General features: G+C 39.5%; 1 protein-coding gene across 1 annotated transcript; it reads right to left on the bottom strand.

Moving 5' to 3' along the window:
- Positions 1–2309: 2309 nt before the first annotated feature.
- LOC131640193 (uncharacterized) lies at positions 2310–7912 on the bottom strand. Its single transcript, XM_058910604.1, has 2 exons — positions 7458–7912; positions 2310–2582 (listed from the first exon to the last, which is right to left on the bottom strand). The coding sequence occupies exons 1-2, from the start codon at positions 7792–7794 to the stop codon at positions 2578–2580; spliced, it is 342 nt and encodes a 113-aa protein (XP_058766587.1). The 5' UTR covers positions 7795–7912; the 3' UTR covers positions 2310–2577.
- Positions 7913–15051: the final 7139 nt, after the last annotated feature.

Raw genomic sequence — 15051 nt, 5'->3', positions numbered from 1 at the left:
GAGGAGCGTATGAGGATGCTCATACGCGTATGGGAATTTTTCAAGAGGAAATTGATTCTGGTGATACGTGTATGGCAGGGTTGATACGCGTATGGGGTTAATTTTAGGCCATTTTGGATTCTGGTGAAACGCGTATGATACGCGTATGAAGGATGGTGATACGCTTATGGATGCGTATGGACTTGATGATACGCGTATGGCTTCTGTATGTGAAATTTCTGTTTTGTGATTTTTCTGGAAAGTTCTATGATGCGTAACTTTCGATTTGTAGGCCTGTTTTGTGTACTGTTTGAGAATGAGTAAACCTTGTGATGTGATTTTGTGGTTTACTGATAATTGATTGTAATGAATGATGTTAATGTATATATGAACATGCTTAATAATGATGATGATGATGATGATGAAATGAGTATAGATGATGCTACTCATAAAATGGAGATGATGAAAGTATGTTATATATATGTTTGCATGCATTCATAAACATTGATGAGGGCTGAATCCTAGATGATGAGAGGATTCAGTGAATGGCATAATTCCCATTGTGTGGAATTTGTGCTGGCAGGGCCGTATCTGGATGATGATAGATCGGTCGGTGGATGATTCCACTGGTGATGTTTGGTACCACATGCATAGAGTTAGTTGCATTCAATTGCATGAATTTAATAACATGACTATATGTATGCTCTTGTATTGTTTTGATGGTACGTGTTTATGTGTTGATGGATAATCTGGATATAGATGAGTTGGGTGAGTAATATAACTGCTGATGTACTGTTATATATAATGCAATAATATTTGTTAATTGCGAATGAGACTCACCCTTACACTATATTTTTTAGATTGAGGATAGCGGCTTCGATTCGGTGAGGATTAGCTCATGAGTCAATGTGTCGGTTAGCGTCGGGTCATGCTCTGATAGGTGTAACACTGGGGAACGCCATTTTAAGTTTATGACATTAGCTTTGTTTTGTTTATTTTATTTGAGGATTAAAGCATTGATGATGTAATGCTAGTTTGGTGACTTATTCCGCTGTGAAAACTTGAGATAGTTTATTTATGAGTTATGTTAAGATGTTTCTTCAGTGAATGCATGACTTATGACCGATGCGGTTTATTTTATTTATTAATTGTGACGCCCTTGTGCATGTTACTCTGATTTATTTGTTTAATTTCCGCGGGGTTTAGAAGGGTGTTACAATAGTGGTATCAGAGCATAGTTGGTCGTTGTGACCAGAGTCTTAGTGTTAGTCCTTCTTGTGTATGCGACTAATACGAGTTATTTGTCGATACTTTTATTCAGATTGAATTGTGTGTGATTTAAGCAGAGCAATGGCTGGAAGAGATGGAAGAAATGATGATGCTATCGCTGAGGCTCTGGGCATGATTGCTGGTGTGCTTGGAGGGGGAGCTGTAGGAGCAGGGATTGGTGCTGATAGGCAACTGGGGAATTTTCAGAGGAACAATCCTCCATTGTTCAAAGGCACGCATGATCCTGAGGGTGCTCAGAAATGGCTCAAAGAGATCGAGAGAATTTTCAAAGTTATCGATTGTGCTGAGAATCTCAAGGTGAGGTATGGCACACACATGTTGTCTGAAGAGGCTGATGACTGGTGGATGTCGACCAGAGCTGAACTAGATGCTGATGGTATAGAAATCACTTGGGCTATATTCAAGAGGGAATTTCTGAGAAGGTATTTCCCTGAAGATGTTAGGGGCAGAAAGGAAGTGGAATTCCTGGAACTGGTCCAAGGTAATATGACGGTACCAGAATATGCTGCAAAGTTTGTAGAACTGGCGAAGTACTATGTGCACTACAACAATGATGAAGCCAGTGAGTTCTCAAAATGTGTCAAATTTGAGAATGGCCTTCGTGATGAGATCAAGCAGGGTATCAGGTACCAGAGGATTCGGAGGTTTGTTGACTTGGTGGATTGTAGCAGGATTTTCAAGGAAGATAACATCAAGCTGAAGTCATCTCACTCTCGCGAGTTAGTTGACAGAAAGGGAAAGAAACATATGGACAGAGGTAAGCCATATGGTAGAGGTAAACCTACTGATTGGAAGAAACCTAGTGGGGGAGATTCCGGTGCTCGTATCAGATGTTATAATTGTGGTGAGATGGGACATCGTAGCAACGAGTGTAAGAATGATCAGAAGAAGTGTTACAAGTGTGACCAAGTGGGTCATATTGCTCCTGATTGTAAGAAGAAGGCTGTGACTTGTAACTGTAACACCCTCCTAAAACCACCCGGTAAAATAATATAATATAATCAGAGTAATAACACATCAAGGATGTTACAATTATTAAATAAATAAAACATCAAAGTCGATTGTCATGCTTTTATTAAAATTAACCAAACTTCAACATGTGTTCATCACAGCGGAAACTTATTTCAAACAATGTTAGGAGCATATCCAAACAGCTCATCAATACATAATCCATAAACAAAATAACAACATAGTATCTCAAGTAACGCTAAGACTAATCGATCCCAGTGTTACAATCAGAGCATGACTCGACACGAACTACGGGCTAGCTTATAAGCTATCTTCACCCAATCACACGCCGCTACATCCTTAATCTGAAATCATCAAAGTAAGGGTGAGTTTCATTCGAATTAATAACCATTATACAATCATAAGCAATAGAATATCATAGCAATTATCCTCCACTCATCATACATACAATCAGAATTATTATAACAAGCAAGCAACAGTGTATAAACATCATCTATCACACCACACAATCATTCAGTCATATCATAATATAATGCAATGAATGAACTGACACTAATGCATGTGGTACCATCCATGGGATAAACCCATCCAACTGATCTTTTTCATCACCGAGATACAGTTTTAACCAGCACAAATTCCACACAATGGGAATTATGCCCACCATTTTGATCCATTTCATCACCGGGATCCATCACCGAAAATGTATGCCAATGAATGCAACATATAACATGCTTACAACATCACCAATTCGGTGTAACACACCGTTTCATTATCGTCACCAAATCATCACCAAATCATCACCGATAAGCATGTATATATTCTTAGCATTCACACAAACATAACACACGCATACACGGAAGTCATCACCCAATAAATACATAATCACAGATAAACAACTTGGACTTTACATCTATACTACCTATTCATCATATAGGCCTTTAACTCAGCTTCACACTGCTCAAAACGGCACATAAATCGGGTATTCGGATCAAAAGTTATGAGTTTTCAAAGATAAAACATTTTTAGAAAAGTGCTGCAGGAACGGGGTTGTCCCTACGTGGGAACCGGTTCCTGGCAGCTTCAAAAGTCTCGTCTCTGGTTTTTACTATGGGGAACCGGGTTGTCCCTACATGGGAACCGGTTCCCAGCTACCCAGAATCCATATTTCTCTGTTTTTACAAGGGGGAACCGGTTCGTCCCACATGGGAACCGGTTCCTACGTACCTGCACAGCAAAAATCACCATTTTGACAGCTTTTGCCCTATCCCATAACCCCAATTTCAGGTACATACGAACATAGCACACAAATATCATTGTTTTTCACACAATTACACATTTCAAATAGGTTATTGACATGTATTAACATCATATGTCACAAGTATCAACAGAATCATGTCAATTCATACAAGATTATCAAAAACCTAACAAATTCCCAACCCGACACGTACGAATGAACTAAACAATAATCCTAATCTATCCTACTACCTACAATCGCATAAGGATTACTAACCCGAAGAATCCCCCCTTACCTCAGAGTCGGATCTTCAAAGTTCTTCTCCCCTTTGGCTCTTCTCACTTTCACGTGTTCTTCAGTTCCAAAATCTGCTTCTACTGCTTCTGCTTCTCTTTTTCCCAATTTCCTTTATTTTATGAAAAATAAAATAAAACATTCTTAATGGGCTTGCTTAGTTAACACCCCCCTTCTACTAACTATCACACTCAGCCCAACACCATATTTTTATTATTTTCCAAATAATTCCCACAGATTATTATTTCTAATAATTTAATTAATAAAATAATTAAATTAATACACCAGAATTAACGGGGTGTTACAACTCTCCCCCAATAAAAGAGTTTTCGTCCTCGAAAACATACCTCAAACGAAGAGTTCAGGATAAGAGTCTTTCATCTGACTTTCTAGCTCCCACGTAACATTTCCACCTGCAGCTCCTCCCCAAGCTACTCGGACTAAAGCTATTTCTTTACCACGTAGTTGCTTTATCTTCCGATCTTCAATCCTCATAGGCAACGCCTCAACTGTCATATTATCTCTCACTTGCACATCATCCGCTTGGATTACATGAGACGGATCCGCAATATATTTCCTCAATTGAGATATATGGAATACGTCATGTAGGTTTGCAAGTGTGGTCGGTAAAGCAATACGATAAGCAACCTCTCCTACTCTTTCCGTAATCTGAAACGGACCAATGAAACGCGGCGTCAACTTCCTTGACTTTAGTGCTCGACCAACACCCGTCATAGGAGTTACTCTAAGAAACACATGATCTCCCTCTTGAAATTCAAGTGTTCTCCGCCTTTTATCATGATATCTTTTCTGACGACTTTGAGAAGCCTTCATCTTCTCTTGAATCATCTTAATCTTTTCCGTCGTCTCTTGAACAATCTCTGGTCCAATCACTGCACTTTCACCAGCTTCATACCAACACAGTGGTGTCCTACACCTTCTACCATACAAAGCTTCAAATGGAGCCATACCAATACTCGAATGGTAGCTGTTGTTGTAAGTAAATTCAATCAACGGCAAATAACTATCCCATGCTCCACCCTTTTCCAATACACAAGCACGTAATAGGTCTTCCAATGATTGAATCGTCCTTTCAGTCTGACCATCAGTCTGCGGATGGTAAGCAGAACTTAACCTCAATTTAGTACCCAAGGCCTTTTGTAACCCTTCCCAAAATCTGGATGTAAATCTTGGATCTCTATCTGATACTATGCTCGAAGGAATACCATGCAAACTTACTATTTTCTCAATGTACAACTGTGCCAACCTTTCCATCGAATAATCCATCCTCATCGGTATGAAGTGAGCAGACTTCGTCAGTCTATCCACAATAACCCAAATGGCTTCATAGTTCTTAGCTGTTCTTGGCAATCCAGATACAAAGTCCATGGATATGCTATCCCACTTCCATTCAGGAATAAATAAAGGCTGCATAGTTCCATACGGCTTCTGATGTTCGATCTTTGACTTTTGACAAGTCAAACAAGAATACACAAATTCAGCTATGTCCTTTTTCATTCCCGGCCACCAGAATAACTTCTTCAAATCATGGTACATCTTAGTAGCACCGGGGTGAATACTCAATCCACTACGATGTCCTTCTTCCAAGATACTCTTCTTCAGTTCAGTAACATCAGGAAGACAAACACGGTCGCCAAATCTCAAGATGCCATTCTCATCAATTCTGAACTCATCTCCTTTTCCTTGGTTAATTAAAGTCAACCTGTCAACTAGTTCTATATCTTCTTTCTGCTTTTCTCTGATTTCATCAAGAATTCCACTTGTCAGCTTTAACATACCTAACTTGATACTATTCGAAGTGCCTTCACATACCAAACTTAAATCCCGGAATTGTTCAATTAAATCTAATTCTCGTACCATCAACATTGACATATGCAAGGACTTCCTACTCAAAGCATCAGCAACAACATTCGCCTTACCCGGATGGTAATTCAGCTCAAAATCATAATCTTTAAGGAACTCTAACCACCTCCTCTGTCTCATATTAAGCTCTTTCTGATCAAATAGGTACTTCAGACTCTTATGATCACTAAACACCTAGAATCGTGAACCATAAAGATAATGTCTCCATAATTTCAACACAAACACCACTGCTGCTAACTCTAAGTCATGAGTCGGGTAATTCTTTTCATGCACCTTAAGTTGTCTCGATGCATAAGCAACTACCTGCTGATTCTGCATTAGTACACCTCCAAGTCCCATCAATGAAGCGTCACAATATACAACAAAAGATTCTGCCGGATTCGGCAAAATTAAAATAGGAGCACTTGTCAGCCTCTTCTTTAATTCTTGGAATCCTTCTTCGCATTCCGAGTCCCAAACGAATGCTTGACCCTTCCTAGTCAACTTCGTCAACGGTAGAGCTAACTTTGAAAATCCTTCTATAAACTTCCGATAATAACCTGCAAGACCCAGAAAGCTACGAATTTCGGTAACGGTCTTCGGAGCTTCCCATTGTGACACGGCTTCTACCTTTGTCGGACTACGGCAATACCGTTCTTGGAAATTACATGACCCAGGAAACTTACTTCGCTTAACCAGAAGTCACATTTCGACAGTTTGGCATAAAGCTTCTTCTCTTTCAACACCCCCAGCACAATTCTGAGATGCTCTGCATGTTCTTCTTCACTTTTGGAATATATCAGAATGTCGTCAATGAACACCACAACGAACTTATCGAGATAAGGATGAAAAATCCTATTCATGTATTCCATGAAAACACCAGGTGCGTTAGTAACCCCAAAAGGCATCACAGTGTATTCATAATGACCATACCTCGTTCTGAACGCAGTCTTCTGAATATCGTCCGCCTTCACACGAATCTGATGATACCCAGACCTCAAATCAATTTTACTGAATATACTAGCTCCGACCAACTGATCCATCAAATCATCAATCCTCGGCAATGGATACCGATTCTTGATAGTAACTTTATTCAGTTGTCTGTAGTCTACACACAACCTCATAGATCCTTCTTTCTTCTTTACCAATAACACCGGTGCACCCCACGGTGACACACTTGGACGGATGAACTCCTTCTCTAACAATTCTTCTAATTGACTCTTCAACTCGGTCAATTCAGATGCTGACATCCTATAAGGTGCCATCGATATAGGACTGGTTCCAGGAACTAACTCAATAGCAAACTCTACTTCCCTTTCAGGTGGTAGCTCTCTGACATCTTCTGGAAAAACTTCTGGAAATTCTCGGACCACTGGTAATTCATTACTCGCTACTCTTCCTTTCACTTCCATCGACGCAAAAAGCATAAACACGGCTGCCCCGTCTTGAATTGCTGCACCTACTTGTCTTGCAGTCATTGCCAACTCTTCGATACTCATCTCTTCAGGAAAGATGACCGTCTTCGTAAAACAATTGATATGAACTCGGTTAAATTGCAACCAATTCATCCCCAGAATAATGTCAAGTTGTTCAAGTGGAAGGCACACTAAGTCCATTCCAAACTTCCTACCAAATATATCAATAGGACAGTTCAAACATGCAGATGAAGTGGTCACTGAACCCGACGCAGGAGTATCAATAACCATACTTCCACCAATCTGTGATATCTCTAAATTTAGCCTCTTAGCACAATCCAATGAAATAAACGAGTGAGTCGCACCAGTATCAATAATCGCAATTAAAGGTGTGTTATGTATGAAACACGTACCTTTAATCAGTCTATCCTCCGGAGTAGTTTCTGATCCAGACAAAGCAAAGACTTTCCCTCCAGACTGGTTCTTCTTCGGCTTGGTGCACTGTGTACTGATATGACCTTCTTCTCCACAGTTATAGCAAGTCACAGTTCTCATCTTACAGTCAGGAGCAACATGGCCTACTCTGCCACACTTAAAGCACTTCTTCTCTTCTTTCTTGCACTCATCCCTCTTATGTCCAGTTTCACCACAGTTGAAGCACCTAAAGGGAGCACCAGAATCTCCCCCACTAGGTCTTCTCCAGTTACCAGCTCTTGGGTTTCCCCTACCATATGGTGTACCTCTGTCCATAGGCTTCTTACCCTTCTTATCAACTAACTCGCGAGAGTGAGATGATTTCAGCTTAAGACTGTCTTCCTCAAAGATTCTGCTACAGTCCACCAAATCAGCAAATCGGCGAATCCTTTGATACCTGATGCCCTGTTTGATCTCATCACGAAGACCATTCTCAAACTTGATACACTTAGAAAATTCTCCAGCTGCATCGTTGGTGTAGGGTGTGTAGTGCTTAGCCAATTCCACAAATTTGGAAGCATATTCAGGCACTGTCATACTACCCTGTTTCAGTTCCAAGAACTCAATCTCCTTCTTTCCCCGAACATCTTCAGGATAATACTTCCTCAGAAATTCTCTCTTGAATATGGCCCAAGTAATCGCAATCCCATCTGAATCCAATTCAGTCTTAGTAGTAACCCACCAGTCATCAGCTTCTTCTGATAGCATGTGAGTACCGTACCTCACCTTCCGATTTTCTGCACAATCGATCACTCGGAAGATCCTCTCGATCTCTTTCAACCATTTCTGAGCACCATCAGGGTCATGAGTACCTTTGAACAGTGGAGGATTGTTCCTCTGAAAGCTGTTCAACTGCCTGTCAGCACCAATCGCAGCTCCATTAGCATTCCCCCCCAATACACCAGCAATCATGCCTAGAGCCTCTGCGATAGCGTCATCGTTCCTTCCACCTCTTCCAGCCATTGTTCTGCTAAATCACAAAACAATCTCATCAAAATAAAAGTATCGACAGTGTTTACCTTACACTAGTCGCATACAAGGGAACACTGACACTAAGACTCTGACTCTAACGACCGACTATGCTCTGATACCACTATTGTAACACCCTCCTAAAACCACCCGGTAAAATAATATAATATAATCAGAGTAATAACACATCAAGGATGTTACAATTATTAAATAAATAAAACATCAAAGTCGATTGTCATGCTTTTATTAAAATTAACCAAACTTCAACATGTGTTCATCACAGCGGAAACTTATTTCAAACAATGTTAGGAGCATATCCAAACAGCTCATCAATACATAATCCATAAACAAAATAACAACATAGTATCTCAAGTAACGCTAAGACTAATCGATCCCAGTGTTACAATCAGAGCATGACTCGACACGAACTACGGGCTAGCTTATAAGCTATCTTCACCCAATCACACGCCGCTACATCCTTAATCTGAAATCATCAAAGTAAGGGTGAGTTTCATTCGAATTAATAACCATTATACAATCATAAGCAATAGAATATCATAGCAATTATCCTCCACTCATCATACATACAATCAGAATTATTATAACAAGCAAGCAACAGTGTATAAACATCATCTATCACACCACACAATCATTCAGTCATATCATAATATAATGCAATGAATGAACTGACACTAATGCATGTGGTACCATCCATGGGATAAACCCATCCAACTGATCTTTTTCATCACCGAGATACAGTTTTAACCAGCACAAATTCCACACAATGGGAATTATGCCCACCATTTTGATCCATTTCATCACCGGGATCCATCACCGAAAATGTATGCCAATGAATGCAACATATAACATGCTTACAACATCACCAATTCGGTGTAACACACCGTTTCATTATCGTCACCAAATCATCACCAAATCATCACCGATAAGCATGTATATATTCTTAGCATTCACACAAACATAACACACGCATACACGGAAGTCATCACCCAATAAATACATAATCACAGATAAACAACTTGGACTTTACATCTATACTACCTATTCATCATATAGGCCTTTAACTCAGCTTCACACTGCTCAAAACGGCACATAAATCGGGTATTCGGATCAAAAGTTATGAGTTTTCAAAGATAAAACATTTTTAGAAAAGTGCTGCAGGAACGGGGTTGTCCCTACGTGGGAACCGGTTCCTGGCAGCTTCAAAAGTCTCGTCTCTGGTTTTTACTATGGGGAACCGGGTTGTCCCTACATGGGAACCGGTTCCCAGCTACCCAGAATCCATATTTCTCTGTTTTTACAAGGGGGAACCGGTTCGTCCCACATGGGAACCGGTTCCTACGTACCTGCACAGCAAAAATCACCATTTTGACAGCTTTTGCCCTATCCCATAACCCCAATTTCAGGTACATACGAACATAGCACACAAATATCATTGTTTTTCACACAATTACACATTTCAAATAGGTTATTGACATGTATTAACATCATATGTCACAAGTATCAACAGAATCATGTCAATTCATACAAGATTATCAAAAACCTAACAAATTCCCAACCCGACACGTACGAATGAACTAAACAATAATCCTAATCTATCCTACTACCTACAATCGCATAAGGATTACTAACCCGAAGAATCCCCCCTTACCTCAGAGTCGGATCTTCAAAGTTCTTCTCCCCCTTTGGCTCTTCTCACTTTCACGTGTTCTTCAGTTCCAAAATCTGCTTCTACTGCTTCTGCTTCTCTTTTTCCCAATTTCCTTTATTTTATGAAAAATAAAATAAAACATTCTTAATGGGCTTGCTTAGTTAACACCCCCCTTCTACTAACTATCACACTCAGCCCAACACCATATTTTTATTATTTTCCAAATAATTCCCACAGATTATTATTTCTAATAATTTAATTAATAAAATAATTAAATTAATACACCAGAATTAACGGGGTGTTACAGTAACAACTGTGGTGAAGAAGGTCACATTAGTCCGAATTGCACCAAGCCAAAGAAGAACCAATCAGGAGGAAAGGTTTTTGCTTTTACCGGGTCAGAGACTACTCCAGAGGACAGATTGATAAAAGGTACGTGTTTCATTCATGGCACACCTTTAGTTGTGATTAGTGATACTGGAGCAACGCATTCTTTTATTTCTTTGGATTGTGCTGAGAAGTTGAATCTAGAGATATCTGATATAAATGGAAGTATGGTTATTGACACTCCTGCGTCGGGTTCAGTAACTACTTCGTCTGCATGCTTGAATTGTCCGGTTGACATTTTTGGTAGAGAATTTAGGATGGACTTAGTGTGCCTTCCGTTGAAACAACTTGATGTAATCCTGGGAATGAACTGGTTGGAATTCAACTGTGTTCATATCAACTGTTTTGCGAAGACGGTAATTTTTCCTGAAGAGGTTAGTTCTGGTGATCTGGAAATGACAGCTAGGCAAGTGAATGAAGTTATCGGAGATGGTGCAACGGTGTTCATGTTGTTCGCATTGATGAATGTGAAAGGAAAAGTGACGAGTAGCGAATTACCTGTAGTATGTGAGTTCCCAGAAGTCTTTCCAGAATATGTGAATGAATTACCACCAGAAAGAGAAATAGAGTTTTCTATTGATTTGGTTCCGGGAACTAGTCCAGTGTCGATGGCACCGTATCGTATGTCGCCGTCTGAGTTGGCTGAACTGAAGAAGCAGTTAGAAGAATTGCTTGAGAAGAAATTCATTCGTCCTAGTGTTTCTCCGTGGGGTGCGCCTGTGTTGCTAGTGAAGAAGAAAGAGGGTTCGATGAGACTGTGTGTGGATTACAGACAATTGAACAAGGTTACTATCAAGAATCGGTATCCATTACCGAGGATTGATGATTTGATGGATCAACTGGTTGGAGCATGTGTATTTAGTAAGATTGATCTGAGGTCTGGGTATCACCAAATTCGTGTGAAAGATGATGATATTCAGAAGACTGCTTTTAGAACAAGGTATGGACATTACGAGTATTCGGTAATGCCGTTTGGAGTTACTAATGCACCTGGTGTTTTTATGGAGTATATGAACAGGATCTTTCATCCTTATCTCGATAAGTTCGTGGTGGTATTTATAGATGATATTCTGATATATTCTAAGAATGAGGAAGAACATGCGGAACATCTCAGAACTGTGTTAGAACTGTTAAAAGAGAAGCAACTTTTTGCCAAACTGTCGAAGTGTGAATTCTGTAACACCCTTCTAAACCCCTGCGGAAATATAATAAAAATCAGAGTAAATTTTCAGCAAGGATGCTACAATTAATAAAATAAACAAAATACCAAGTCGTTTGTCATGCTTTATTAGAATTAAACCAAATATCAAACATGTGTTTAGCACAGCGGAAACTCATTTTAACAATGTTAAGGAACATGTCCAAACAAATCAACAATACATAATCCATAACCAATAATGGCAACAATGTATATCAAGTAACGCTAAGACTATCGATCCCAGTGTTACAATCAGAGCATGACTTGACACGAACTACGGGCTAGCCTACGAGCTATCCTCACCCAATGAAGCCGCTACATCCTTAATATGAAATCATCAAAGTAAGGGTGAGTTTCATTCGAATTAATAAGCATTATGCAGTCATAAGCAATAAAATCTCATAGTAATTATCATCCACTCAATCATATATGCAATCGGAATTTATTACAACAAACAAGCATCAGTACATAAGCATCATCTATCACACCACACAAACATTCAATTATATCAGACTATAATGCAATGAATGGACTGACGCTAATGCATGTGGTACCAAAATTCGTGAATCACATTCACAAGACTTCTCTCTTCGATACTGCCCTTTAGTCGCTCACACCCCACATGGGCACACGACTAACCTCATCGCTCACACCCCACATGGGCACACGATGACTGCCTGCTAATCTCCGCACAATGGGAATTAGCCGTCAAGGATCCTTTCATCAACGAGTCCAATGCAAATGATTTATGAATGAATGCACACATGTCACATACTTATATCATCATCAATCCGATGCTTAACATCGCTTTATCACATCTTACCAATAACGTCACAACAAGTATGTACATGTACAAGCATCATTCAATCATTTATATACGTACACCACAGCAACATAATAACATATACATCATGTTAATGTTAATATTTACCATAATTCAATTCATCAACAATTTAATCGAATAAATAAAATAAAGTCGGCCACTGCCCATTTTATCACTTTATCAAATAAAGCATCTAATTAGCTTCGCAACGCCCAAAATGGCACGCAAATCGGATACACGGATCAAAAGTTATGGATTTTTAAAAATAAAACATTTTTAGAAAATATGCAGCGGAACCCGGTTCGTCCCTACGTGGGAACCGGTTCCTGGCTGCTTCCCAAAACACGCTTCAGGTTTTTACTATGGGGAACCGGGTTGTCCCTATCTGGGAACCGGTTCCCAGCAACCCAGAATCCTCACGTCTCTGTTTTTATAAGGGGAAACCGGTTCGTCCCACATGGGAACCGGTTTCTACGTACCTGCACAGCCAAATTCACCATTTTGACAGCAAAAAACCCTATCCCATTTCCCCAATTTCATGTACATACGAACATAACACAGAATCATCATCAATTTTCACACCATCACACATTTCAACAAGTTTTAGACATATATTAACAGCATATATCATGGGTATTATCGAAATCATGCTAAATCATGCGAGTTCATCAAAACCTAACAAAAGTTTCCAAACCCGACACGTACGATTGAATTAAACAACAATCCTAATTAATCCTACTACCTACAATCGCATAAGGTTTACTAACCCGAAGAATCCCCCCTTACCTCAGAGTCGAATCTTCGAAGGTCTTCTTCTCCTTTGGCTCTTCTCTCTTTCACGTGTTCTTCAGTTCTCAGACTCTGTCCCTTTTGCTTCTACCTCCTCTTTTCCCAATTTCCTTTATTTTATGAAAAATAAAATATCTTAATGGGCTTGCTTAGTTAACACCCCCCCCCCTTCTGCTAACTACCACACTAAGCCCAATGCCAATGTTCCATCATTTTCCAAATAATTCCCAAAAATTATTAATTCTAATAATTTATTTAAAAAAAAATTAATTAAATTAATAAACAAGAATTAACGGGGTGTTACAAATTCTGGTTAGAAGAAGTCAGTTTTCTTCGACATGTGATTTCTAAGAATGGTATTGTAGTTGATCCTACAAAGATATAAGTTGTATCTCAGTGGAAAGCTCCGAAGTCAGTGTCAGAGGTTCGTAGTTTTCTTGGTCTTGCAGGTTACTACAGAAAGTTCATTGAAGGATTTTCAAAGTTAGCATTGCCGTTAACTAAATTAACCAGGAAGGGTCAGGCCTTTATTTGGGATGCAAAATGTGAAGAAGGATTCCAAGAATTGAAGGAGAGGTTGACTAGTGCTCCTATTTTGATTTTGCCGAATCCGACGGAATCATTTGTGGTTTATTGTGATGCATCGCTGATGGGTTTAGGTGGTGTATTGATGCAGAATCAACAACTAGTTGCTTATGCGTCGAGACAACTCAAAGTGCATGAAAGGAATTATCCGACTCATGATTTAGAGTTGGCAGATGTGGTTTTTGTTTTGAAGTTGTGGCGACACTATTTGTATGGTTCGAGATTTGAGGTGTTCAGTGATCATAAGAGCCTGAAGTATCTCTTTGATCAGAAAGAGCTGAATATGAGGCAGAGAAGGTGGTTAGAATTTCTGAAAGATTATGATTTTGGTTTGAATTACCATCCGGGTAAGGCAAACGTTGTTGCTGATGCATTGAGTAGGAAGACTTTACATATGTCTATGCTAATGGTAAAGGAATTGGATTTGATTGAACAATTCAGAGACTTGAGTTTGGTGTGTGAAGGTACTCCTACTAGTGTCAAATTGGGTATGCTAAAACTAACTAGTGGTATTCTTGAAGAAATCGGAGAGGGTTAGAAAGTTGATGTTGAATTAATCGATAAGTTGACTTTGATTAATCAAGGCAAGAGTGGTGAATTCAGAATTGACGAGAATGGTATACTGAGGTTTGGTGACCGAGTTTGTGTTCCTGATATTGCTGAACTCCGAAAACGTATTTTGGAGGAAGGACACCGTAGTGGGTTGAGTATTCATCCTGGTGCTACTAAGATGTATCATGATTTGAAAAAGTTGTTTTGGTGGCCTGGAATGAAGAAAGAAATTTCTGAGTTTGTGTATTCTTGTTTGACGTGTCAGAAGTCAAAAATTGAGCATCAGAAACCATCTGGGTTTATGCAACCGATGTTTATTCCTGAGTGGAAGTGGGATAGCATATCGATGGATTTTGTTTCGGGTTTGCCGAGAACTGTCAAGAATTGTGAAGCTATCTGGGTCGTGGTGGACATGCTGACGAAGTCTGCACATTTTATACCGGTGAGAATGGATTATCCGATGGAAAAGCTGGCTCAGTTGTATATTGAGAAAATAGTTAGTCTACATGGTATTCCTTCAAGTATTGTGTCAGATAGAGATTTGAAGTTTACGTCTAAGTT

The sequence above is a fragment of the Vicia villosa genome, unplaced genomic scaffold, assembly GCF_029867415.1.
Source record: "Vicia villosa cultivar HV-30 ecotype Madison, WI unplaced genomic scaffold, Vvil1.0 ctg.002996F_1_1, whole genome shotgun sequence".
In the NCBI taxonomy this organism is placed as follows: Eukaryota; Viridiplantae; Streptophyta; class Magnoliopsida; order Fabales; family Fabaceae; genus Vicia; species Vicia villosa.
This window is presented reverse-complemented; position numbering and strand designations above follow the sequence as displayed.

Bases quoted from the DNA above. Each gene is read 5' to 3' on its own strand.
- LOC131640193 (XM_058910604.1), bottom strand. From the start codon at position 7,794: ATGGACAGAGGTACACCATATGGTAGGGGAAACCCAAGAGCTGGTAAC.